Source organism: Penaeus japonicus, unplaced genomic scaffold (assembly GCF_977035675.1).
Source record: "Penaeus japonicus unplaced genomic scaffold, GWHDUDI00000001_assembly GWHDUDI00000023, whole genome shotgun sequence".
In the NCBI taxonomy this organism is placed as follows: domain Eukaryota; kingdom Metazoa; phylum Arthropoda; class Malacostraca; order Decapoda; family Penaeidae; genus Penaeus; species Penaeus japonicus.
Window position 1 is genome coordinate 10,582,232 of NW_028234425.1, and position 27,500 is coordinate 10,609,731.

Here is a 27,500-nt window from a genome sequence, read left to right on the forward strand (position 1 = left end):
GGAAGGAGGGAGAGAGAGAGGGTGAGGGAGGGAGGCAGGCAGAGAGAGAAAGAGAAAGAGAAAGAAAGAGAGAGAGAGAGAGAGAGAGAGAGAGAGAGAGAGAGAGAGAGAGAGAGAGAGAGAGAGAGAGAGAGAGAGAGAGAGAGAAGGGGAGAGGGGGAGAAAGAGAGAGAGGGGGGGGGAGAGAGTGAGTGAGTCAGAGAAAGAGAGACGGAGACAGACAGTGAGATATATATATATATATATATATATATATATATATATATATATATATATATATATATATATATGTATGTATATATATGTATGTATGTATATATATCTATATTTATATATGTATATATATATATATATATATATATATATATATGTATATATATATATGTGTATATATATATATATACATTATATATATATATATATATATATATATATATATATATATATATATATATATATATATATATATATATAGAGAGAGAGAGAGAGAGAGAGAGAGAGGGGGGGGGGGGCTACGGTCCGTCGGCTACGCAGGGCTCTACAGAAGGGCCCATGGCTGAAAAGGCCATTTCCTCAAGGAGCAAGCGGCGCGTGGCATCAGCTGAGCTAAGAATGCCTCCGGCGGAATTCTTTTCACGCGACCGAAGAAGATGACGGCCTTGCTAATTAAAATCAATATCTTCATCTGGGTTAAATCTGCGATGCAAGAATCACACAGTTAGCCCATTTCTTGCTCTACATTGCTCTTCTCTCTCTCTCCCTCTCCCTCTCTCCCTCCCTCGGCCTGTCTGCCTGTCTGTCTCTCCCTCGGTGTTTGTTTGTATTATGCGCGCCTCTCTACTTTTCCCTTTCCACTTCACATGCTAATTTCAACCCGCTAAAACCTTTCGGCACTTGCCCACGCAGCTGAATGCTTATAATACGATTAGGGACACGCACGCACGCACAAACACACACGAAAGGGTAGACAAACAAATAAACGAAAGCCGATTGCCTTGCTAATATCTTTCTATTTTTTTCGCCTCTCTCTCTCTCTCTCTCTCTCTCTCTCTCTCTCTCTCTCTCTCTCTCTCTCTCTCTCTCTCTCTCTCTCTCTCTCTCTCTCTCTCTCTCCCTCCCCCACAATTCAATTTCTTCTGTCTTCGCACACCTGAATATCGAGTTTCGTTTCTGATATACATCTCGAAACCTCCTCCTCCTCTTCTTCCTCCTCCAACTTCCCCTCCTCGTTCTTTTATTTTTTTCTTCCTCTGCCACCCCTCCTCCTCCTCCTCCTCTTCTTCCTCCTCCCACTTCCCCTCTTCATTCTTTTTCTTTTTCTTCTTCTTCCACCCCTCCTCCCCTCCTCCTCCCACTCCCCCTCCTCCTCCTCCTTCTCCCCCCCCCTCCCTCTCCTCCTCCCCCCTCCTCCTTCTCCTCCCCCCTCCTCCTTCTACCCCTCCCCCTCCTTCTCCCCCTCCTCCTTCTTCTTCTCCTTCTCCTCCTCCCTTCTCCTCCTCCTCCTCCTCCTCCTCCTCCTCCTCCTCCTCCTCCTCCTCCTCCTCCTCCTCCTCCTCCTCCTTCCCCTCCCCTCCTCCACTTCTTTATCCTGCATCTTTTCCTGTTCTGACTTGCACCTCGGGCTGGCACGCTTCCAGCTGTCGCCTGTTTGTTGATGTTTGTTCGAGAGAGTAAGAGCAATAGAGAAAGAGAGAAAGTAAAAAGAGAGAGAAGGGAGATGGGGGAGGGAGAGAGAAGGAAAGACAGGGAGGGAGGGAGGGAGGGATGGGGGAAGGAAGGGAGGAAGGGAGGAAGGGAAGGAGGGAGGGAGGGAGGAAGGAAGAGAGAGATAGGGGCGGGGGTTGATGAGAGGAAGAAGGAGAGAGGAAAGGAGAGGAAGGGAGGGAGGGAAGGATGTAGGGATGTAGGGATGAAGGACTGAAGGGAGGGAGGGAGGGAGGGAGGAAGAGAGAGTGAGAGAGAAAGAGAGAGAGGGGGGTGATGAGAGGAAGATGGAGGGAGGGAGGAAGGGGGGAAGGGAGGGGGGAAGGGAGGGGGGAAGGGAGGACGGGAGGGAGGAAGGGAGGGAGGGACGGAGGAAGTGAGAGAGAGAGAGAGAGAGAGAGAGAGAGAGAGAGAGAGAGAGAGAGAGAGAGAGAGAGAGAGAGAGAGAGAGAAAGCGAAAGAGAGATAGAGAGAGAACAACAGTCTGGAGAATGCGCACCTCAATTTGCCGGTCACACTGCACCAGGTTGGGGGTAGGGGGGAGATGGAGTTGGGGGAGGGTAATGCTGCAGAGAACAAGGAGGCTGGAGTTAAAGTAGGCGCTGCGAAAGATATTAAAAGGAGGAGAGAGTAAGAGGAGAGTAAACGAGGAGGAGGGGGGGGTGAGAATAAGAGTAACATTAATGGAGCAGGAGATAAACCGGGTAAGAGAGAAATATAGGCAGGAGAGAGAGAGAGAGAGAGAGAGAGAGAGAGAGAGAGAGAGAGAGAGAGAGAGAGAGAGAGAGAGAGAGAGAGAGAGAGAGAGAGAGTCGAGGGAGGAGAGAGAGGGAGAGAGTGAGGGAGAGAGAGAGAGGAGAGGGAGAGAGGAGAGAGAGAGGAGAGGGAGAGAGAGAGAGAGAGAGGAGAGAGAGAGAGAGAGAGGAGAGAGAGAGAGAGAGAGAGAGAGAGAGAGAGAGAGAGAGAGAGGAGAGAGAGAGAGGGGAGAGAGAGAGGGGAGAGAGAGAGGGGAGAGAGAGAGAGAGAGAAAAAAAGGGAGAGAGGGAGAGAGAGAGAGGAGAGAGAGAGGGGAGAGAGAGAGAGAGAGAGAGAGAGAGGAAAGAAGGAGGGAGAGGGTAAAGAGAGAGAGAGAGAGAGAGGAAAGAAGGAGGGAGAGGGTAAAGAGAGAGAGAGAGAGAGAGGAAAGAAGGAGGGAGAGGGTAAAGAGAGAGAGAGAGAGAGAGAGGAGAGAGAGAGAGAGAGAGAGAGAGAGAGGGAGGGAGGGAGAGAGAGAGAGAGAGAGAGAGAGAGAGGGAGAGGGAGGGAGAGAGAGATAGATCGATAGAGAGAGAAAGACGACAGACAAACAAACGACCACACTAGCGGGAAGATGCATAGACCACGCAATTAGTCCTCCCGCGGCCACCGTGACGAAACGTGGCGTGACCAATACCCGATCAGCTGTCCCGCGCGGTGTCGCCATCAGGAGTCAGGTGACTGAACCTACCTCTCGCCTCTCGTCGCTTCCGTTGCATCTCTCTTTGCTGTGTATTCTTCGCTTGTTCGACTTTCAACTTTGTTTTCCTTCTAGTTTTTTACTTTTGAAGTTTTTTTTTTCTTTACTCTCGAGAAGTCGTTGTATTTATCGTTTTTTTTTTCATTTATATATTCATATAGTAAATGTTTGTTTTTCTTTCTCTTTTATTTATTGCTTCGCTATTTCGTTAAGGATCGGAATAAAGCCACAACTCATACCAATTATATCACTCACTTCAAAACATCTGTATCGCTCGCAACTAAAAAAAAAGAAAAGAAAAAAAAATCCCAGCTGCTGTTACAACCTCTTATCTTTTATCTCCCACGTCCTCCACGTAAATCAATCACTCGCCAAGTCAACTCATGACTCGTATTGCCGATGTCAATGCAATATCTTCAAGCTATGCAAGCTTCCCGATATTGGGATTCCTCTCAGAAAAGTAATACAATAACACCGATATATCATAATGATAGCATGTAAGACAACACTCCCAATATATATAATATTGCATAATATCAAACGTATGCAATCGATACTATGAGACCTTCAAGTTGAACAGACGGTTGAAAATAAACAACAGATAGAGGGGGAAATGTACGAACATACTAAATTGCAAATCAGATACATATATGAATAATATAGTTAAAATAAACAAAGAATAATATTACAAAAACAACACATCTCCCAGAAAACGCCTGAATTACATTTAAGTGCAGATTGGGGTGGGGGGAATCCGTTGGACATGGTAAAATGTGAGGCGCGTTTTCGACCTTCGAAATTGACAATGACGTTGCACATGACTTCGTGGCGCAATGCAGATAATGAATTTGAAGAACACGCGGGAATTCAATAAAAAAGAATTCATTCACTGGAACTCAAGCAATGGATGCAAGGATGAGTTGGGTGGGTGGATGGGTGGAAGGGCGGATGGGTGGAAGGATGGATGGATGGATGGATGGGTGGGGATTAAGATGTGAGGAGGGTGGAGGGGGATGTGGGAAGAAAGGAAGGGAGAGGGAGATGGAGACGGATATAGAGATAGAGAGAGAACCAGATAAAGAAAAAGACAGCGAGAGACAAAGAGAGCGAGCGAGCGAGCGAGCGCCGACCGGGAGAGGACACGAAGGGAAAGGCGAGAGGGACGAAGGAGAAAGAGCGCGGGACCAAAGGGTATGCGCGAGGGGTACAGGTGGCGCTGACAGGGGCGGTTGTAGGTTGTCTCTGTGACGCCGCCGGAGATTAAGCCCTCGTCTGCTCTGTCGCTTAGTTTCGCTTTTTAGCTTTATTTTCATCCTGCGTTTTTGCTTGTTTTTTTCTCTCTTTTGATGATGTAATCCTAAAACGTGTTCATAAAAACCTTCCATAGTTATCTCTCAACTTCTCCCTTAATTTTCATGTTTTTTTTCCATACCACTATTACGTTTTTCTTTTGGACACCCACGATAACCCCAAGCCTAAAGGACCTTCCCAAAATCGTAACCCATATTTTTTTTTCCTTCCAGCTTCCACCCCATTTACTCCGCCATTCAATTTCGCTCTTATAATATACTTCCGTCCTTTTTTTTCCTAAACGTCATCAAAACCCACGCTATCCGGAGCCTAGATATTCAAACCTTCCTCAAAGTATAATCAATACTTTTCTTTCAACTTCAACCATCTGTCTGTGGCTCTGAACGAAACTTTCCCCGGCGTTTCGTGTGAAGAGTCTCCTTGTTGTTGTCTTAGCACCGTGGCGGTCAGAGCGAGCGAGGCCGGGGTAGTGTGTGGGTGACAGTTGCCTGTGATGCAACCTCTGCAACACGTCCGCGAGGAGACCGTCCTTCCTTCAACACCCTAGCAGAGCTGGCCACCACTGTCCTTGCGATGTATTTCTTTGTTGGTTGGTTTGTTTGAGCGGGATTGTGTGTGTGTGTGTGTGTGTGTGTGTGTGTGTGTGTGTGTGTGTGTGTGTGTGTGTGTGTGTGTGTGTGTGTGTGTGTGTGTGTGTGTGTGTGTGTGTGTGTTTGTGTGTGTGTGTGTAATATGTGAGTATGAGAGAGAGAGAGAGAGAGAGAGAGAGAGAGAGAGAGAGAGAGAGAGAGAGAGAGAGAGAGAGGGGGGGAGGGAGGGAGGGAGGGAGGGAGGGAGGGAGGGAGAGATAGTGAGTGTGTGCATGAGTAGAATTTGGCGCATAACTTTTTAAAATTGCCCCGCACCTTCGCTCCATGTATCCTTCCTCAAAATTCACCTGAAAGCATCCTCTCAAGCTTTACTTTGCATCCCGAGTCAAGTGCCGGCACCTTTCTCTTCTCCTAAACCGCATTTCCTCCCATCCTCCATCCTTCTCCTCTTCTCCATCCTCTATGACTTCTTCTTTCTTAACTTTAATCCATTGGTCCTATAGCTGTAGGGAAGGTGTGGAAAGTGATGATCTCACATTTGAATGGAAAACCCTTACTTTCTCGTGCCCCCCCCCCCCTCCCTCTCGCCCGTCCTCCCTCCTTCTCTTTCTACCCCTCCCTCCCTCCCTCTCTCTCTTTCCCTCTCCCTCTCTCTCTCTCTCCTTCCCTCCCTTTCTCTCTCCTTCCCTCCCTTTCTCTCTCTTTCCCTCCCCTTCTCTCTATCTTTCCCTCCTCCTCTCTCTCTCTTTCCCTCTCCCTCTCTCTATCTTTCCCTCTCCCTCCCTCACCGAACGCATACATGGTAAACAAAAGCCCCCCCCCCCCCCCCGCTCCGATGTTAAAGCAGGAACCTCAATTGACACCTCGCCCTCAAACCTCACCTAACCCACCCACCCATCCGCCGCCGTTGAACCTCATATCGTGTCAAATAGGGTCAATTAAGGGTGTGGGGTGTGGGGGGAAGGGGTGCTGCAACGCCTGCAGGATCCCCCTTTCCCCTTCGGTCCCTCACCCCCACATCCCCCCTCCTCTTGTCGATCTTGCAACACGTGCAACATTGCTTGAGGGGCATCGTAGCATAAGGCATCGCCTGTGGCCGTCCTCGCCAGTCCCTTGATCACCGACATGCAAAACATCTAAACACTGGAGGTAATAGTAATAGTAATAGTGGTGGAAGTAGTGGTAGTGGTAAATGGTAATCGTAATAGCAATAGTATTGATAATTGTTACTGCAATGATAATAAAAATATCAATATCAATGGTAATGCCCATATTAGCAATACTAATATTAATAATATCGTTATCATTATCATCAATAGTAATAGCAACAGAAACAATATATTAATGACAATACCAGTAATAACAATACCAATAATAATAATAACAATATTAACAACAATACCAATAAAAAGAATAATCCTAATAACCATAACACCAACAGAAACAATAAGATAATAATAATAATGACAATAAAGATAATACTGATAATGACAATGACCATACCACCAGCAATAGCGTCGTTTCCCCCTAAACACAGCCAGAGCGCGAGGGATAGAATCAAATAAACGCGATTCGTGTTAAGGGTGTGTGGCTGGAGGAATGTCCGGGTCAACCGCTCCTCCTGCGTCCGTGTGCATGGCTGGCTGGACGGGCGCGCATTGCCAGACAGCCAGACAGCCAGACAGCCAGACAGCCAGACAGACAAACAGACAAACAGACATACACACAGACGTTGACTGACAGACATACAAACGTAGGTGCGGGCAAACGGTTCTTGCTGTGTCTTCTGAGGTCGGATATCGTGTTTGGCTTGGCACTCTGAGGGGTGCATAGCTGTCTCTTCAAAACACTTTCCTGTATATTTCCGGGATTTGCTATACCGTGATTCTATATAGGCTTATATATAGGATTGTACACGCTTATATTTACGAATCTCATGAGCGGAATCTAGGCTTATGGACACACTACCTTTACGAATCTCACGAACGAATATAGGCCTATGCACGTCCCCATTTACGATTCTCATGATCGAATAAAAGCCTATGCATGTCCCCCATTTACGATTCTCATGATCGAATAAAAGCCTATGCATGTCCCCCATTTACGATTCTCATGACCATAAAAGTTCTTAAGTGTCGCCACAATAACCTTGCGTCCCGGTCACGACTACATGATCAATAAGCTCCCGCAGCTACAGCAGCAGAAAGCCGGTCGTCCACTGCGGTAGGTGAGGAGGAACCCGTCGGGCCAGATTCCATTCATTCACGAGCCATGGTGCCACACAGACTCGACCTCGGCAGTGCCTGGAGTTGCCATACACTTGACCTCGACGGGTGCCTGGTAATGCAAAAGACTCGGTCTCTACGGGTGCCTGGTTATGCGAAAGATTTGAGCTCCGACGGTAGTTTCACAATGCGGGATAGAAAGGTGTTGGTCGTCGTTGCCCCTCGGAGGAAGGGTAGGGGTCATTTCGATGCCGTAGTATAGGTAGGGTCGGGACCAACGGAAACATTTCCAAGTAAGATGGGTCGCTGGACGGTCCCTGCAGTACGGAGATGGGTCACAAAGGTCACCGCACTGACCGTATTTGTGACATAAGAAGGCTTGCATGCGTCGAACCAATTTACTCTTTAAAAGGCCTGAGACTAGAGGGCGCTTCTGCCTGATTTACAAGACCCGATACATAAAAAAAAAAACACATTGCATATCTTAGTGAATCAGTATCACCTTGCATTTAACACATCGATACCCGAGAGACCCCACGGACCGCACAAAGACAAAATAAACCGGAATGGCCAAGCGAACGCAAGCAGATGCAAAGAGAAAAAGTAATTAGACGGGAAGAATTAATTAAGACGAGCCAGGAGTTATGTTCCTCCACCCCAGAACTGTTGCAATGAAAGCTCAGAACAGACACACACACACACACACACACCTCACAGCCAGCCTTAATCAGACGAGCGTCAAAACCTATTACTCAATGTTGTTATCACACGTGATCTACGTGCATCAAACACGTCGCCTCGCGGGTGAGGAAAGTATGGATGTATCACTTCCTCTCCCGACAGCACTGCGACTTTCAACCCGCCGCAACCGTGATGATATTGACGTAAAAGGAGATCTACTGCATGATGCCCGAACACCTCTCGAGTGTTCTTATTCTTGACCTCTCTCACTTGAGGGAGGGTCATGCACAACCTTTGAGAATTTGTTCCATTATGTTATAAGTAAATATCTGATTTCGTATTTCAAAAATCATTACCAGATCACACCTTTGCGATGAAAGGCCAGACACAAGACCGCAGATAATGCAGATGTAAACAATCTAGCTGTTTCAGACTCCCGAGGGAAACGTTTAATGAGGACCCGAAGCCTTACACAAAGCAGAGAGATCAAGGCTGTAATAAGATCTCCTACTGCCTTGGAGAGAGGGAGAGAGGGAGACAGAGGGAGGGAGGGAGGGAGGGAGGGAGGGAGGGAGAGGGGGAGAGGAGGGAGAGGGAGAGGGAGAGGGAGAGAGGGAGAGAGGGAGAGAGAGAGAGAGAGAGAGAGAGAGAGAGAGAGAGAGAGAGAGAGAGAGAGAGAGAGAGAGAGAGAGAGAGAGAGAGAGAGAGAGAGAGAGAGAGAGAGAGGGGGGGAGACAGAGGGATGGACGGAGAGAGGGAGAGAGGGAGAGAGGGAGAGAGGGAGAGAGGGAGAGAGGGAGAGAGGGAGAGAGAGGGGGGAAGAGAGAGAGGAGAGAGAGAGAGAGAGAGAGAGAGAGGAGAGAGAGTGGGGGGTAAGAGAGAGAGAGAGAGAGAGAGAGAGAGAGAGAGAGAGAGAGAGAGAGAGAGAGAGAGAGAGAGAGAGAGAAAGGGAGGTGGCGAGAAAGAAAGAGAAAGAGAGACAAAGACAGAGAGAGAGAAAGAGAGAGAAAAAAAAAGAAAGAGACAGAGAGAGACAAAGAGAGAGAGAGGACAGACAGACAAAGACCTGACATGAGTCCCACTGCTATGAGAATCAAGAGACAGCAGGCAAGCAAGAAAGAAAGAAACAGAGAGCGTCAAACCCCGAAGGATTACCCACATCCTCACACCTGCACGGAATAACGAAATAACGCGAGGGGAAAGGGAAGGAGAAGGACTAAGGGAAGGTAGGAGAGAGGGAGAGAAGAGAAGGGTGAAGGGGAGGATGGGAGGATGGGAGGATGGGAGGATGGGAGGGGGAGGGGGAGAGGGAGAGAGAGAGAATGAGAAAGAGAGAGAGAGAATGAGAGAGAGAGAGAGAGAGAGAGAGAGAGAGAGAGAGAGAGAGAGAGAGAGAGAGAGAGAGAGAGAGAGAGAGAGAGAGAGAGAGAGAGAGAAGAGGAGAGAGAGATGTCGCACGGACTATGTGCCGGAGGAGAGACAATGAGAGAGAGAGAGAGAGAGGAAGAGAGAGAGAGAGAGAAAGAGAGAGAGAGAGACAGAGTAAGAGAGAGAGAGAGAGAGAGAAAGGGAGAGAGAGGGAGAAGAGAGAGAGAGAGGAGAGAAGGAGGAGAGAGAGAGAGAGGAGAGAGAGAAAGAAGAAAGAGGTCCCGACGAGAGAAAGAGAGAGAGGAGAGAGGAGAGAGAGAGGAGAGAGGAGAGAGGAGAGAGAGGGAGAGCGGAGAGAGTGAGGACGAAGGGAGGAGAGGGGTGAGGGTGAGAGAGAGAGAGAGAGAGAGAGAGAGAGAGAGAGAGAGAGAGAGAGAGAGAGAGAGAGAGAGAGAGAGAGAGAGAGAGAGAGAGAGAGAGAGAGAGACGAGGCGTGACAATGACATAGGAATTCGGAATAACTGGGTGTTGGATTGCGATTAAATGGACTGCGACCGCGATGGGGGAGGAGAAGGGGTAAGAGGCGAGGGAGGGGAGACGAAGGAAAGGTGAGGGAAGAGGGAGGGGGGGGGCACGGTTGACATGGCAAAGAGGAAGAGGTGTGGTGGTGGTCATGCGCCTGTCTCTGTATGAGGGGAAGAGAAAAGGAGGGGGGGGGAGGAGCAAAGGAAAAGGGAAAAAGAAACAAGGGGAACAAAGTGAATAAATAAAAAAAACTGGAGGCAAATGAGGGACAGATGGGAAAAAATGCCCTCATGTGGCTGTCTGGCTTGCTAAGACCCCCACTCCATACCTCCACCCCTTCTCACCCCCCTGTGACTAGCAATTCCTCGAGTGGTTCTACGGACTGGAACCAGCGCGACGTGGAGGTTCGTTAATCAGAGAGGCAATTAAATATAACCTAGCCAGCTTTACAAAGAGGAAGCGAATGGAAATGCCCAAAAATCATGAAATGAAGAAAAAAATAAATAGAACCACAACCTACTCTTTCTAATTCTATTTCAAAAATACATTAACTTCTCTAAGCATATCTATCTATCACTTGCGGCTTTTTCTCTCGTATCTTTTTTTCTTTTTTTTTCTTTTTTACTTAGATTACTAAGCATATGTATCACGTGCGGCTTTTTTCTCTAGTGTATGCTTTTTGTTTCCTTCTTTCTTTTCTACTTATCGCAAAACATAGCTAACACGCATGGGCTTTTTTCTTTAATCTATTCATTATTTTTGCGTGTGTGTGGGTCTTTTTTTATCACCACTTTAATCTTCCACTCTCCGCCGTGTGACAAAAGATGACTGAAACAAGTGGTCTCCTTCAAGCTTATCAGGCTGCGGCACCCTCTAGCTGATAAGACTATTGCCTATAAAATGATAAACGCAATCCCTACCCCCTCCCCCTCCCCCTTCCCCTTCCCCTTCCCTATCCCACTCCACTTTTCCCAAGGGAGGGTGAGGGGGGTGGGGAGGGGACTGCTGTTAAACTGCTGACGTGTCTCCCTACCTGAATTCATGGCATGGGAGTTTTATAAGTGTGCGTGTGTGTGTGCATGTGTTTGCTTATATATGTATATGTATATGTATATGTATATGTATATGTATATGTATATGTATATATATATATATATATATATATATATGTATATATATATATATATATGTATATATATATTTATATATGTATATATTAATATATATATATTTTTATATATGTGTGTGTTGTTGGTGAGCCTGTGTGTGTGTGTGTGTGTGTGTGTGTGTGTGTGTGTGTGTGTGTGCGATTGTGTGTGTGTGTGTGTGTGTGTGTGCGCTTGTGTGTGTACTTCTGTATGTGTGTGTGTACTTGTGTATGTGTGTATGTACTTGTGTATGTGTGTGTGTACTTGTGTGTGTGTGTGTACTTGTGTGTGTGTGTGTACTTGTGTGTGTGTGTACTTGTGTGTGTGAGTGTGCTTGTGTGTGTGTGTGCCTGTGTGTGTGTTTGCGTGTGTGTGCTTGTGTGTGTGTGTGCTTGTGTGCGCGCGCCTGTGTGCATGTTCTTGTGTGTATATACTTCTCTACGTATGTGTGTGCATGCGTGTATATGCCCGTGTCCACGTGCGTGTTTTCCCAGCGCATGTGCCCGCGCGTCTATCTCTCCTAGCACTACCCCCCCCCCGGTCCCTCGAGGCACGAACGAAGAGGCACTGCATCAGCATAGGACTCGATTCACAGCAACACCACAATGCAGAAGGGTTGTCGGAGTGAGCGAACGGCCTCAGGAGTTCATTTTACAGTTCGTTCATTGGTCCGAACAAGGGGAGGGGGGGGGGGGGGATCCCTGCCTGCCTTACACTGCTTCGGAGTGCTTGCGATCCGACCTACAGTTCTCCCTCCCTGCCTGTTTACCTGAGCGAGAGGAGAGAGGGGAGAGGATGGAGAAAAGGGAAAAGGGAGAGAAAAAAGGGAGGTGGGAGGAAAAAGTGAAGGAGAAAGAAGAGGAGAGAGAGGAGAAAAAAAAAGAGAGGAGAGGACAAAGAGAGAGAGGGACAGACAACAAAACCTGACATGAGTCCACGCTTGAGAATCAAAAGAAGGAAAGCAAGAAAAAAGAAACGGGAAGCGTCAAACCCCGAGGATTCCCACTAAACCTGCAGGAAAAAGAAATAAGCGAGGGGAAAGGGAGGGAAGGACTAGGGAAGGTAGGAGAGAGGGGAGAAGGAAGGGTGAGGGGGGGGAGGGGGGGGGGGGGGGGGAGGGGGAGAGGGGGAAGAGAGAAGGGAGAGAAGAGAGAGAGAGGAGAGAGAGAGGAAAGAGAGAGGGGGAGGTGAGAGAAAATGGAGAGAGAGAGAAAAGAGAGAGGGGGAGAGAGAGAGGGAAGAGAGAGAGAGAGGGGAAAAAAGAGGGAAAGGAGAGAGGAGAGAAGGGAAAGAAAGAAATGAGAGATAGTGAAGAAAGAGAGGGAGAGAGAGGGAGGAGAGAGGAGAGGAGGAGAGAGAGAAAAAGGTTGGAGGAGAGAGAGGGAAAAAAGGGGAGAAAAAGAGGAGAGAGAGAGAGGAGAGAGAGGAGAGGGAGGAGAGAGAGGAGAGGAGGGAGGGGGAGAAGAGGGAGGAGAAGGAGAGAGAGGAGAGGAGGAAGAGAGGAGGGGGGACGGGGCGGACAATGCCCGGGAAATTTCGGAAATAACTGGGTTTTGGATTGCGATTAAATGGACTGCGCCCGCGATGGGGGGGGGGAGGGTAAGAGGCGAGGGAGGGGAGACGAAGGAAAGGTGAGGGAAGAGGGGGGGGGGGGGGCACGGTTGACATGGCAAAGAGGAAGAGGTGTGGTGGTGGTCATGCGCCTGTCTTTGTATGAGGGGAAGAGAAAAGGAGGGGGGGGGGAGGAAGAGCGAAAAGGGGAAAAGGGAACAAGGGGAACAAAAATGAATAAATAAAAAAACTGGGGGAATGGGGGAAGATGGGAAAAAATGCCTATGTGGCTGTCTGGATGTAAGACCCCCACTCCATACCCCCACCCCTTCTCACCCCCCTTGGATAGCAATTCCTCGAGGGTTTACGGGCTGGAACGCGCGAGGGAGGTTCGTATAGAGAGGCAATAATATAACTAGCAGGGTTTAAAAGAGGAAGCGTTTAATGCCCCAAAAATATGAAATGAAAAAAAAAAATAAATAACCAAAAACCCATCTTTTAATTCTATTTTAAAAATCATTTTTTCTCAAGCATATTTATTTTTTCACTTGGGCTTTTCTTCGTATTTTTTTTCTTTTTTTTTGCTTTTTTACTTAGATTACTAAGCATATGTATCACGTGCGGCTTTTTTCTCTAGTGTATGCTTTTTGTTTCCTTCTTTCTTTTCTACTTATCGCAAAACATAGCTAACACGCATGGGCTTTTTTCTTTAATCTATTCATTATTTTTGCGTGTGTGTGGGTCTTTTTTTTATCCCCACTTTAATCTTCCACTCTCCGCCGTGTGACAAAAGATGACTGAAACAAGTGGTCTCCTTCAAGCTTATCAGGCTGCGGCACCCTCTAGCTGATAAGACTATTGCCTATAAAATGATAAACGCAATCCCCACCCCCTCCCCCTCCCCCTTCCCCTTCCCCTTCGCCTTCCCACTCCACTTTTCCCAAGAGAGGGTGAGGGGGGTGGGGAGGGGACTGCTGCTAAACTGCTGACGTGTCTCCCTACCTGAATTAATGGCATGGTTGTTTTATAAGGGTGCGTGTGCGTGTGTGCATGTGTTTGCTTATATATGTATATGTATATGTATATGTATATGTATATGTATATGTATATGTATATGTGTATATATATATATATATATTATATATATATATATATATATATTTATGTATAGATATATATATATATGTAATATATTTTATATATATATATATATTTTTTATGTGTGTGTGTGTGTGATGTGTGTGTGTGTTGTGTGTGCTGTGTTGGTGTGTGTGTGTGTGTGTGTGTGTGTGTTGTGTTGGATTGTGTGTGTGTGTGTGTGTTGTGTGCGCGTGTGTGTGTACTTCTGTATGTGTGTGACTTGTGTATGTGTGTATGCTTCTGTGTTATGTGGTGTGTATTGTTGTGTGTGTTGTAATTGCTGTGTGTGTGTGTACTTGTGTGTGTGTGTACTTGTGTGTGTGAGTGTGCTTGTGTGTGTGTGCCTGTGTGTGTGTTTGCGTGTGTGCTTGTGTTAGTATGCTTGTGTGCGCGCGCCTGTGTGTATGTTCTTGTGTGTATATACTTCTCTACGTATGTGTGTGCATGCGTGTATATGCCCGTGTCCACGTGCGTGTTTTCCCAGCGCATGTGCCCGCGCGTCTATCTCTCCTAGCACTACCCCCCCCCCGGTCCCTCGAGGCACGAACGAAGAGGCACTGCATCAGCATAGGACTCGATTCACAGCAACACCACAATGCAGAAGGGTTGTCGGAGTGAGCGAACGGCCTCAGGAGGGGGGGGGGGGGTCCCTGCCTGCCTTACACTGCTTCGGAGTGCTTGCGATCCGACCTACAGTTCTCCCTCCCTGCCTGTTTACCTACCCTGTTTATCTACCTCCTTGCCAGCCAGCCTGCCGCCCTCCCTACCCGTCTATCTACATATTAATCACCTTCTCTACCTGTCCGTTTGTCTGGCTGTCTGTCTGCCTGGCATTTCTATCTCCCCCTCTCCCTTCCTATCTGCCTTCATACCTGGCTGCCGCCTATCTACATGCTTGTTTGCCTGCCTATTAGCATGCCTGTTTGCCTGCCTATTAGCATGCCTGTTTGCCTGCCTATCTGCATGCCTGTTTGCCTGCCTATCTGCATGCCTGTTTGCCTGCCTATCTGCATGCCTGTTTGCCTGCCTGCCTGATTGCCTGCCTACCTGCATGCCTGTTTGCCTACCTTCATACCTATTTGCCTGCCTGCCTATATGCATGCCTGTTCACTTGCCTATCTGTTTGCTTTGCTTGCTTGCCTGCCTGCCTGCCTGCCTGCCTGCCTGCTTGCGCCGCGTCAATCAATGGAGCGCAAACTAGGCCCGCGACTGGCCAGCGCCGCACGCACTCCAGGCCTTTTCTCTCCCAATTTCCTCGGCAGTCGAATCTTTTTCTTATCAATCGATACCTCGGGAAGGTTGCTGATGGATGCGTGTGCATGCGTGTGTGAGTGCATGTACGCATGTATGTTGTATCTGTATGCTGAATATTCATTATGTATACGCACACGCACATACAAATAGACATCGGCATAACATCGGACAGACATTCAACATATCACCCACACACCCAGACAGCGGAAGTGCGATTCCTAGCAAAATCAGCCCATGTAACGAGCCTAAATAAAAGGGAGGAGGAAAGGTGGGGGTTAGAGAGAGAGAGAGAGAGAGAGAGAGAGAGAGAGAGAGAGAGAGAGAGAGAGAGAGAGAGAGAGAGAGAGAGAGAGAAGGGGGGGGGGGGGAGGAAAGAGGGAAAGAGAGAGAGAGAGAGGAGTGAGAGAGAAGAGAGAGGTAGGAGTGAGAGAGAGAGAGAGAGAAAGAGAAGAGAAGCGAGAGGGAAAGAGAGAGGAGAGAGAGAGAGAGAGAGGAGAAGAGAGAGAGTGAAGAGATGAGCGATGATGAGTGAAGATGAGAGAGAGAAGAAAAGATGAGAGAGAGAGAGAGGGGGGGGGGGAGGGGGGAACAGAGAGGAGAGATGCGAGAGAAGAGAGAGAGAGAGAGAGGTAGGGTAGGGGGGAAAAAGGAAAGAAGGGGGAGGAGCGAAAAAGAAAGAGAGAGAGAGGAGAGAAATGAGAGGGAGGAAAAGGGGGAAAGAGAGGATGAGAGAGTAAGAGAGAGAGATGCGAGAGGAGATGAGTGTAGAGGAAGGAGAGCGAGGAGAGAGAGAAGGGGGTGCAAAAGGGGGGGGGAAAAAGATGGGGGGAATGAGTGAGGGAAGAGGGAGAAGAGAAGAGAGAGAGAGAGAGAGAGACGAGCGATGAGGGATGGAGAGAAGAGAGGGAGAGAGGTGAGGGCGAGAGATGGGAGAGATAAGAGAGGTGAGAAGGAGGATGAGGGCATGTAAGGTGGAAAGAGAGAGAGAGAGAGGAGGGGAGAGAGAGAGAGAGTGAGAGTTAGAGAGAGAGAGAGAGAGAGAGAGAGAGAGAGAGAGAGAGAGAGAGAGAGAGAGTGCCGGAGAGAGTTGGAGAGGAGATGAGAAGAGAGATGGAGATAGGAGATATGAGAGGTGAGAGGTGAAGAGGAGAGAGAGAGAGGGGGGGGGGGGAGGGGGAAAGGCGGGGAGGGAGAGAGAGAGGAGAGAGAAGGAGAGGGATGAGGAGTAGAGTGTCGATAGAGAGGAGGAGAGAGAAGAGAGAGAGGGGAGAGAGAGGGGGAGAGGAGAGAGAGAGAGAGAGAAGAGTGGGGGGGGGGGGGGGGAGAGGGGAGGGGGGAGAGGGAGGAGAGGGAGAGGGAGAGAAAAAAAAGAGGGAGAAAGAGAGAGGAAGAGAGGGGGGGAAGAGAGAGAGAGGACGAGAGGGGGAGAGGGGATGAGGGGAGAAGGGGGAGAGGAAAGAGAGATGAGAGAAGTGAGATGAGAGATGATGAGGAAAGAGAGAGAGAGCAGTGAGGAGGAAAGATGAGACGGAGGTGAGTAAAGAGGAGAGTGTGTGAGAGAGTTGAGAGAGTGGACGGAGGTGTAGGAGAAGAGGGAGAGAGTGCGAGAGAGTAGAGAGATTGAGGAGAGAGGGAGAGAGAGATGAGATGAGAGATGACGATGAGGATGAAGAGAGGATAAGAGGAAGTAGTAGAGAGAGAGAGAGAGATTGGAGGAGAGAGTGATGAGAGACGGAGAGAGAAGGAAGTAACTTTAGAGATAGAGAGAAGGATTTAGACTGAGGAGAGAAGGAAGAGGAGAGAGGAGAGAGAGAGCAGAGAAAGTTGTAAAGAGGACGAGGAGAGAAAGAGAAAGAGAAAGAGAAAGAGAGAAAGAGAGAAAGAGAGAGAACCCACTGCTTGCGCCCGCTTCGCGTTTTTTTCTTTCCTTTTTCTTTTTTGATTCGTAGCGCTGCAGAGGTAATTACTCCGAAAATTGCATTCTTGGCTCGAAAACTTTTCCCATGAATACCCATGACGATGCGCCGGCAGACTGTCGATACGAGGGGGGGGGGGGGGGGGGGAGGAGGAGGAGGTTCGGCGGGGTGTGGGGGTAGGTAGGGGCAAGGTGGAGGATTAGGGAGAAAGGAGGATGGGGTATTTGGGGTAGGGTAGGGTAGGGGAGGGGAGGGGAGGGGGTAGGATAGGAGAAATGGGGTATATGGTAGAGGAGGGGGGGGGGGGTAGGTCCGGCGGGGAGGGAGGGAGGGAGGGAGCCCGAGAATGAGGCCGTGTCTGGAATCTTATAACAGGGAAGCTATGTCAAGGCATAGATCGTGGCTTATATTGTCAGAAAAATCTAGATGGGTGGAAGGGGGTGGGGTTGGGGGAGGGAGGGTCGGGGGAAAGAAGGATGGGGGAAAAGGGAGGGAGGAAAGAGGGGGGGAGATGTGAGGAAGAGTGGAGAAGCGAAGAGAAGGGGGGAAAAGGGAGAGAAAGGGAGAGGAAGAGAAGAAGGAAGGTGAAAGAGGGAAGGAGGAAGATGGATGAGGGAAGGAAGAAGATGGAGGAGGGAAGGAGGGATATGGAGTGGTGGAAGGAAACAGATAGAGGAGGGAGGGGGGGAGGAGGAAAATAGGGGAAAAAAGGGGGAGAAGGAAAGAAGGAAGAAAAGCTAAGGCTCGGTCAAAGGTCAAAGGTCAAGTCTCTGTCAATGGGGGCAGAGACAGGAGACCCTTCAAGCCGCCCCTTTCGCCCGACCGGAATGCAATCCCACCCAATCGGAAACCCAGTCCCCTAACGAGCTCCGGGGGGGGGGGGCGGAGGTTGCAAGCGGTGCGGCCAAGACTACTGCCGGGTCTCCCAGCCATGCGCAGCGCATGGGTGAGCAGCCGCGGGTCAAGTCGCTGAGTGTGGCACGGTCGGCGGCGGAGGAGGAGGAATCAGCACGGCCAAGTCGCTCGCCTTCCTCGTCGTGTGGAAGGCTCGAGACGACTGGCCACGCGGTCGGAACGAGCTCGCAATTCCACTGGCTCGTAGCGAGTACTAGCGAGTGCGGGGGAGGGCGTCACTCTCCGTCGACCCCTAATTTCCCCAGGTGCGCATGAGGTAAAGACGGAAAGCCAGCGCCGCGTGGATACCGCTGCGACGATGACGTAGACGCCGCGGCATTCGCTGGCCGGCCACCTCAGCCTTGTCCTCCGCGGCGGTTCGTTGTCTCCTGCTCCTCGCGCTTACAAAACTGCTTCCGTGTGATAAGTTATCATCCCAACATACCGTTATATGACAAGACAAAACAAACAAACAAACATACTACTCCTATCACACGCGATCCAAGATACGACTTTCGATAACGCAGTCGATGCCTATGATTCCGACGACAATTCCAGAAACAATTAGTGAATGTAGCGAGAGCGAAAAAAAGCAGTGAACAGTGCCAGAGCTGCAGAGATGATGAGATCACCGCTACCTTCATACCAGGCCGCCCACAAGCTGGGTACTGTGCACTTGACGAGAAGTGAAAGAAGGTTACCAGTCTATTGGCAATAACACAAAGGTCTCTTCAAACTCCATTCAACTCCATTTCGTGTGTGTACGCAAGCATTCTCCTCGTGATTCATAAGCAAACTTTCATTCATCATCTTTTCGACAGCGCCGTGACCGTTACTCAAAGTGGCTCTTTGTAAAGTGTCATCTACAAAATCAAATACAATAAAATAGACGTTATTTTTTCTAGACACTCATTTTATTCTACATTATGGTGGTATTTGATGTGCTTTTTTATCAAATACAAAAATATAATGAAACGAAAAACATCAGCTTCATGACAAATAAAAGTTTAAACAATATAACAAAATTGTAAAAAAACAAAAAACAAAAAAAAAAAACAATAAACTACGCTAACAAAAGAGTGTCCCAGAGGCATCCACAGCCTCTCTATTCCTCGACCTCAGCCACAAACGGTACAACGGACGCAAACCAATAATAGAAGAAAAAAAAGAAAAAAAAAAGAAATATATATATATACACCATAAAAATACAATAAAATACAACAAAATCAAACGACAACGAAGACGGACACTTACCGACGCCATCCACTAAGCGGGCGGGCGGCCAGCTGATCCCGGGACAGACCCCACAGCCCGGCGGAGGCCAAGATGTACGCCACCAGGAGAGTGATCATGATCCCCACCACGCGGACGGGAACCACGAAGATGGACATGAGCACCAGCTGTGGAGGGAGACGCGGGGACTTAGAGGGGTTTGTTTGATTAGGAGCATAGGCCTATGGATGTGTATGTAATTGAGTCCATGTATGATTGGTCCGAATGGTTATGTTGTTGTTTACTGACTTAGGGCTATCGTTATGCATGATACTGAGTGCGTACAAGAATGGTTTGAATGATTGTATATCCAATTGAGTCAGCACAAGAATATTTTGAATAGCTCTGTTGTTTATTAAGATCGAGGTTGCACAACACAGATTTGAATAGTTTTGTTAGTTGTTAACTTAAACCTGAGGTCATGCATCAAAAGGAGTCCACAACATTCTGACTGATTCCACAAAGGGGAGAAGACAGAGTGCATGACAGACGTCGTTTCACAAAAGGGCGTGCATGATCCTAACATTAGGCTTGCGTCATGCACGTACACCTGACGGACAGACGGACAGGCAGTCATCATCACGACTGTCAGGCGAGGCAGCAATTAGCAGTGTTAGACCTCGGGGAAATGTAGATGGGTGGGGAGTGGAAGAAAAAAAGGGGAGGAGGGAAGAATGAAGCGGGAAATGTAAAACAAGGAGAGATCTATTGACAGACAAACAGACAGACAGGAGGAAAAAGAGAGAGGGAGAAAAGGGAAGGAGAAGAAGAGGGAGAGGGAGAGGGAGAGAGACTTTTGACGAGTTTATTGAGACAAGTGATTACATACATCTCAAAAAGATGAGGTAACATAGGTTATCCTCACCCCAACGAGAGAGAGAGTGAAAGAGAGAGAGAGAGAGAGAGAAAGAGAGAGAGAGAGAGAGAGAGAGAGAGAGAGAGAGAGAGAGAGAGAGAGAGAGAGAGAGAGAGAGAGAGAGAGAGAGAGAGAGAGAGAGAAAGAGAGAGAGAGAGAGAGAGAGAGGCGGGAAATAGTATCAGAAGAAATAGAAAGACGACATGGCACCAAAATCCACAAAGAACCCCCCCCCCCCCACCATCACCACCAAAAAAAGGAACGACCTCCCCTCGACCTTAGTCCTTCTTCTCTCGTTCATTCACCTATCCATCTACACCCCCCCTCCCCTTCTTCCTCTTCCTTCCTCCCCCTCCTCCTTCCCCCTACCCCTCCTTCCCAAAAGGTGCCACGACAGCGTCACGCTATTACAAGGAAAACCTCGTCGATAATCCTCGTCCCCCCCATGCTTGCTTCCTTGCTTCCTTGCAGACGAATGCACGACACGGCATGCCTCACTCAATCCTTCAACTCACCACACGATCTCGGGGGGGGGGGGGTCCCATTAGGGGAATGTTTAATGCAACAATCAGCGCAACAACCAATTTCCATCACACGGCCAGCCAATCAATCTGGACGCGTCCATTTCCGTTACGCTGATGGGTTCTCAATGAAGTTTAATTAGCCACGAGAAGTACAGGGCGGGGCCCGGGGGGTGGGGTGGGGGGGGGGGGGCACCGGCATTGCGATCAGCCGCGCCTATGTATTAGGCATAGGAATAATGTGCACAACTGAATATATATTATATAAATATATATATATATATACATACATATATACATATTTATATATATATATACATACATACATATATATATATAGATATATATATATATATAAATATATATATATATGTATAATCATATATATATATAAATAAATAATTAAATAAAGAAATATATATGTATATGTACATATACATACTTTATATATATATATATATATATATATATATATATATATATATACACACATGTATATATGTATATGTTTGTATTGTATATAATATATATATATATATTATATATATATTCTATATATATATATATATATGTGTGTGATATATTTATATATTCATATTATAAAATAAATACATATATCAATATCAATAACATATATAACACATATATATACATATATGTATATATATATTTATATATTAATATATATATATACATACATACATACTTTTATACTACATAATAATAGAATTCATATATATACATATATACCTTATACTACATAACATATACATATATTTATATATATATAATATATATATATTATAATATTATTTATAATATATATATATAATAGAAATAGTTTATATATATTATAATATTATATCTATATATATACATATATATATATATATATGTATATATATATATATATATATATATATATATATATATATACACCCACACACACCCACACGTGTATAAACTGATCTATATTTCTGTAACGAATGAAACAATATATCTATATTCTATTGAAGAACGAAATAAAAGCGGCAAAGATTACTAATAACGAACCAATTTGACAAATATATCAATTAACTTCCAAGTGATAATAAAATCGAGTTCCTCGCCCGGCCATGATGCCATAAGTATCAAATTTAAATTGCCATGAGACAGTGACAGCGGAAGAGTGAGAGAGTGAGAGAGTGAGAGTGAGAGAGAGTGAGAGAGAGGGGGAGAGAGAGTGAGAGAGAGGGGGAGAGAGGGAGGGAGGGAGGGAGAGAGAGGGAGAGAGAGGGAGGGAGGGAGAGAGAGAGGGAGAGGGAGGGGAGGAGATGGAGGGAGGGAAGGAGATGGAGGGAAGGAGGGAGAGAGAGAGAGAGAGAATGAGAGAGAGAGAGTGATAGAGAGAGAGAGAGAAAGTGAGAGAGAAAAAAAAGAGGGGAGGGGGCATGAGGAAACAAAGGGAGGGAAAACGACAGACAGACAGACTAAAAGACAACGCGTGTCTTAACTCCCCGACACAGGTGAACTTTGCGGTATAGTGCTACCGATTCATCATGTCGACTTCGCTCAAGAAAGTACCATTTCCTCAAATATTTCCCTTCGAGCAGATACATTCGAAGCATTCCTAAGACACCATCAACTGTCTATACTCTAGGCCTATTTACATCACTCTTCTGGGCGTTTTTTACTGTGAAAATAATTTGACCTGTTTCTTAGCGACAATGCACTTGTTTGTCTCGTTAGTCGAGAGCTTCAAGCAGAGCACACCTAAGCTTCCGACAGCTTAGACCTCTCGTCACCGCCGGCAAAGGATGTCGTTCAATCTTCTCTCGACATATCATCCGGCGCTACCACACTGTCATCAAGTCCTGCCACCAAATGAAGTCAAGAAAACACACCAGCATTTTTCGTCACTGGCCGCATGTTGTAAGTGTTGCTGGGACTCACTCTCTTTCGTTCATCCCCTTACATTTCGCACTTATTGCAGAGAGTGGAAGAGAGAGAGAGAGAGAGAGAGAGAGAGAGAGAGAGAGAGAGAGAGAGAGAGAGAGAGAGAGAGAGAGAGAGAGAGAGAGAGAGAAAGGGAAGGAGGGAAGGAGGGAAGGAAGGAAGGAAGGAGGGAGGCAGGGAGGGAAGGAAGGAGGGAGGGAGGGAAGGAAGGGGATGGGGAGAAAGAGAGAGAAAAGGAGAGAAAGAGAGAGAAAAAAGGAGAGAGAGAAACTGAATGATAGCAAAACATTTACCCAAGCTGGCTGAACTTATACCGACACACACACACACACACACACACACACACACAGGGCATTATCATAGTCAAACTGGATGAAGGGATGTACGATAGGGCTCTCCTAATTTGATAACTCAAGTCATTAACGATATAAAACAAACACAAACACACGCACGTAATATATATATATGTAAGAGAGAGACTGAGAGAGCGAGCGAGAGAATGAGAGAGAGAGAAAGAGTGAGAGAGAGAGAGAGAGAGAGAGAGAGAGAGAGAGAGAGAGAGAGAGAAAGAGAGAGACAGAGATCGTGAGGAGAGACGAGAGAGTGAGAGAGAGAGAGAGAGAGAGCTGAGAATGAGAGTGAAGAAAGAGAGTGAGGAAAAAAGAGATGTGAGAGAGAGAGAGAGAGAGAGGAGAGAGACGAGATGAGAGAGAGAGAGAGAGAGGAGAGAGAGGGGAGAGAGAGAGAGAGGAGAAGAGAGAGAGAGAGAGAGAGGGGAAGAGGGAGGGAGGGAGGGAGGGGAGAGAGAGGAGGGAGAGAGAGAGAGAGAGAAGTGAGGAGAGACTAGAGAGAGAGAGAGGTACGACGGAGAAGAGAAGAGAGTGAGAGAGAGAGAGAGAGAAAAGGCGGGATGGATGGAAACGTAGAGAATGAGACGAAAAACGGAAAAACTTAAAACGACACAGGACTCAGACATAAGAATAGAACAAAACATGAAAAAAAAGAAATCATGCGTCATACTCGAGGGCAACGCATCACGAAAGTAGACCAGGAATTGAGGGCGAGGCGATTCCCTCATAATCACAGTCCCAGGTCCTGCCCTAATGCACCCAACCTCCCTCCCGGCCCCATTAGAAAAGGTGTACTTAAAATTCAAACGCATATAGAGAGAGGGATCGGCTAATCAGCGGGTAACTCTGAACTAGACTTGGCCACAAATCTGCTTGAATTCACACAGCTAAGTGAGGCTGAAAATGGGGGGGGGGGGGGTGTGGGGGTATTAGTATTAGTGATACTAGCTCACCTTTTGTCCTTCCCCTTCCCTAACCCTAACCCTTCGTCGTTCCTTGATTATAACGGGAGCGTTGCACTAAATGCACGTCTCTCTCTCTCTCTCTCTCTCTCTCTCACTGTCTGTCTCCGTCTCTCTTTCTTTCTTTCTTTCTTACTTTCTCCCTCCCTCCCTCTCCCTCTCTCTCTCTCTCTCTCTCTCACTGTCTGTCACCGTCTCTCTTTCTTTCTTTCTCCCTCCCTCCCTCCCTCCCTCCCTCCCTCCCTCCCTCCCTCTCTCTCTCTCTCTCTCTCTCTCTCTCTCTCTCTCACTGTCTGTCACCGTCTCTCTTTCTTTCTTTCTCTCCTCCCCCTCCCCCCCCCCACCCCCCCCTCTCTCTCTCTCTCTCTCTTTCTCTCTCTCTCTTCTCTCTCTCTCTCTCTCTCTCTCTTCCTCTCCTTCAGATCCAGAAACCGCATGCAAACACCTCTTTACCTTAGCATTCAACACGTCCTCAAAGGAACTGCGCAAAAAAGCAATAATTACACGTCTCATCAATAATCGAGCTGTGGACGAAGAGAGGAATCATCCATTCTACTTTATTCTTAAGCAGGCAAAGAATTTGCGGTATTTAATACAAAACCACTATTTCTTGCATTCGGCCCCTTAACAAAAACACTTTATCAAGCTTCAAAACAATTTATTGCGTACAGATATTCTCGACGTGTTGGCTGTTGTAAAAAACAAAAATCTCTAAATCATAAGGGGTCTCCTATTTTTACAGGAAACGCACCTATGGCAAGAAATGAAAATAACATCGACGGACAATGATAATCAAAATGACCGCAACGACCATAAATCGCAATTTACACCCCCCCGAAAGTTACCAAAAATTGTCTATATAGATATTCTGACGGAATCTGACGTTAGTACGTAAGCGCCAGTCGAAGTCTAAGGGCATACGGCCGACGGCTCCATACTTCTTTCCTCTCGCCCTTCCGTGTCTTAAGAATTCCCAGCATGTCAATAAGACGCGCTTCCACGTAGGCATAGAAAACGTCGCGTACCTTACAAAAGCACCGCTTCGAAAAGACCCGGGGCCGCGCGCATGCCTTTCTCCTGGGGTCGGGTGGAGCTTCGCCGCAATCTGTGTGTGTGTGTGTGTGTTGTGTTTTGTGTGTTCGCGACGTGTGTGTGTGTGTGTCGCGGCCTCACCCCCCCCCGGTGTGCGTGTCGCGTGTGCGTGTGCGTGTGCGTAGTGCGTATGTGTGGTATGTGTGCGTGTATGTACGTGTATTTACGTGTAATGTACGTGTGTAAGCGTGAATTGTGCGCGTGCCCGTGTGACTCTGATGTTTTTAGACCTTCGCCCGGTGCTCTTCTTCCTTCGGCAATTTCTTATCTCGTTCACGCCCTCCTCTGCGCCATCCCACCATCCCCCTCGAAAATGATGCACATAATAAATATCTCTTCTTCCCATTCTTGAAAATCCTTCACGCACGCGGAAGAACAGACACACGCAACACAATATGAGTTGATAATCTAAAAATAACGGAATGTAAGCAATTCACACTGGCAAACCACTGATACTTCTACCCTCGAAACCTCAGTTTTAGAGATTACCCTGAGAGTATGTAACACACACATGTGCGGGTCGCGGGGTATGCGTGTGTGGTGAATTGTGGCGGTGAGTATGCATATATGTATGTATGGATGCTTGTAACTAATATATATTATATATATAGATATATATATTTATATATTATATATTAAAATCATATTATATTTATATATTCATATTTCATATTTCATATATATATATATATATATATATATATATTTAGACATATATATATCATATATTTTACCACATATATACCTTATATATATATATATATATATATATATATATATATTAAATAACACGATATATCATATATATAACCATATATTCTAGATACCACACACTCTCCCCCCCCATGTCCTTCTCCGTCACCACTCCTTACGCTGCGTTATTTATTATATATATATATTATATATCATATATTTTTTATACTTAGATATCACTATACTTATCATCTCGCCCCCCTCATCTGTATCACTATATATATATATTTATATTTACATATATAAATCATATATTTATATATATATATATATATATATATTACTTATATATAGATATATATATCATATTATATATACTTACATATATATTTATATCATATATACATATATATAATACATTATATTATACATATTATATATATATATCATATATCTTCATTTATATATACATATAATATCTTTTATAAACATATATAACATTACTATTCACTATATAACCTCCAACTATATAAATTTATATATATATTTATATATATATATATATATTATATATTTATATACATATATATATCATATATCTATATATAATATATATATTATATATTTATATATAACATATATATATCATATAGTATATATACATATATCATTCATTATATCTATATTATACATATATTATATAAATAAAATAATATCATAATTATATATATCTATACATAAATATATATAACAAATATATATATAATATATATATATATATATATATATCTATCATATATATATATAATATTTATATCATATATATATATACCTATATATATAAACTATTATATATACATTAATATATACCTGATTATTATATTATATATATATATCTATTTATAACCATATACATATTATATACATATATATATATATAACTATATATACCATATATATAATATCTCACCCATATCATATACCATATATATATATATATATATATATTATATATTATATATATATATACAATCGATCTATATAATTTATATATATATATATATATATATATATATTTATCATATATATATATAGTTATATATATATATATATATATATATTATATATATATATCATATATCATATTATATATATATATTATATATTATATATCAGCTATATTTATCATATTATATAATCATTAAATTATATTATATATATATATCATATCTTATATATATAAATTTATCATATAATTATATATCATATTCCATATATATATATATTTATCATATATATATATATCTATCATATCTTATTATTATATAAATATATCATATATTATATATTTATCATATATATATATATATCATATATATTTTTTTATTTTTGTTTTTTAATTTTCATAATATATTATCATATATATAGATATATATATCCTAAATTATATATATATATTATCATATATATATAATATATCATTCTATATATATAATCTATAAATATATTTATATAAATATATTATATACACACATATATAAAGCTACAAAAAAATCAAAACAATAACCATCAACCAGACTTAACTAGGATCCCACCTTACATTGACGAATGCGCTTCTTTACTACGATACAACCCCACACGTGTTCCCCGACAGCTGGGGACCAGCGGGTGGCGTTGATGTAGCTCCTATTGTCTCGCTTTTTTTTCATTGACAGGATGTGGTATCCTGAAAATCTCCTGACGTGAGCAGTGTACATTCATGCTGGTTAGAAAACCTGTTCGAGTTAATAATACGTGTAAGGCCCCATTGCTGGAGGTTGAGAAAGGTCGTGTGGGGTTTGAGATATTGAGCAGAGTGAAAGAGAAAGAGGGGGAGGGAGGGAGGGAGGGAGAGAGAGAAAGTGAGAAAGAGAGAGAGGGGGAGAAAGAGAGGGGGAGAGAGAGAGAGAGAGAGAGAGAGAGGGAGAGAGAGAGGGAGGGAGAGAGAGGGAGAGAGGGAGAGAGAGAGAGGAGGAGA

General features: G+C 45.2%; 1 protein-coding gene across 2 annotated transcripts in view; it reads right to left on the reverse strand.

Annotated features, from left to right (window-relative positions):
• The window catches only part of LPCAT (lysophosphatidylcholine acyltransferase), a 74,455-nt gene that overhangs the window by 40,716 nt on the left and 6,239 nt on the right, over window positions 1–27,500 (reverse strand). For both annotated transcript variants that reach the window (XM_043014288.2, XM_043014289.2), the window contains exon 2: window positions 19,057–19,202. In XM_043014288.2, coding sequence (XP_042870222.1) covers window positions 19,057–19,202 — 146 coding nt within the window. The remainder of the gene's footprint in view (window positions 1–19,056; window positions 19,203–27,500) is intronic.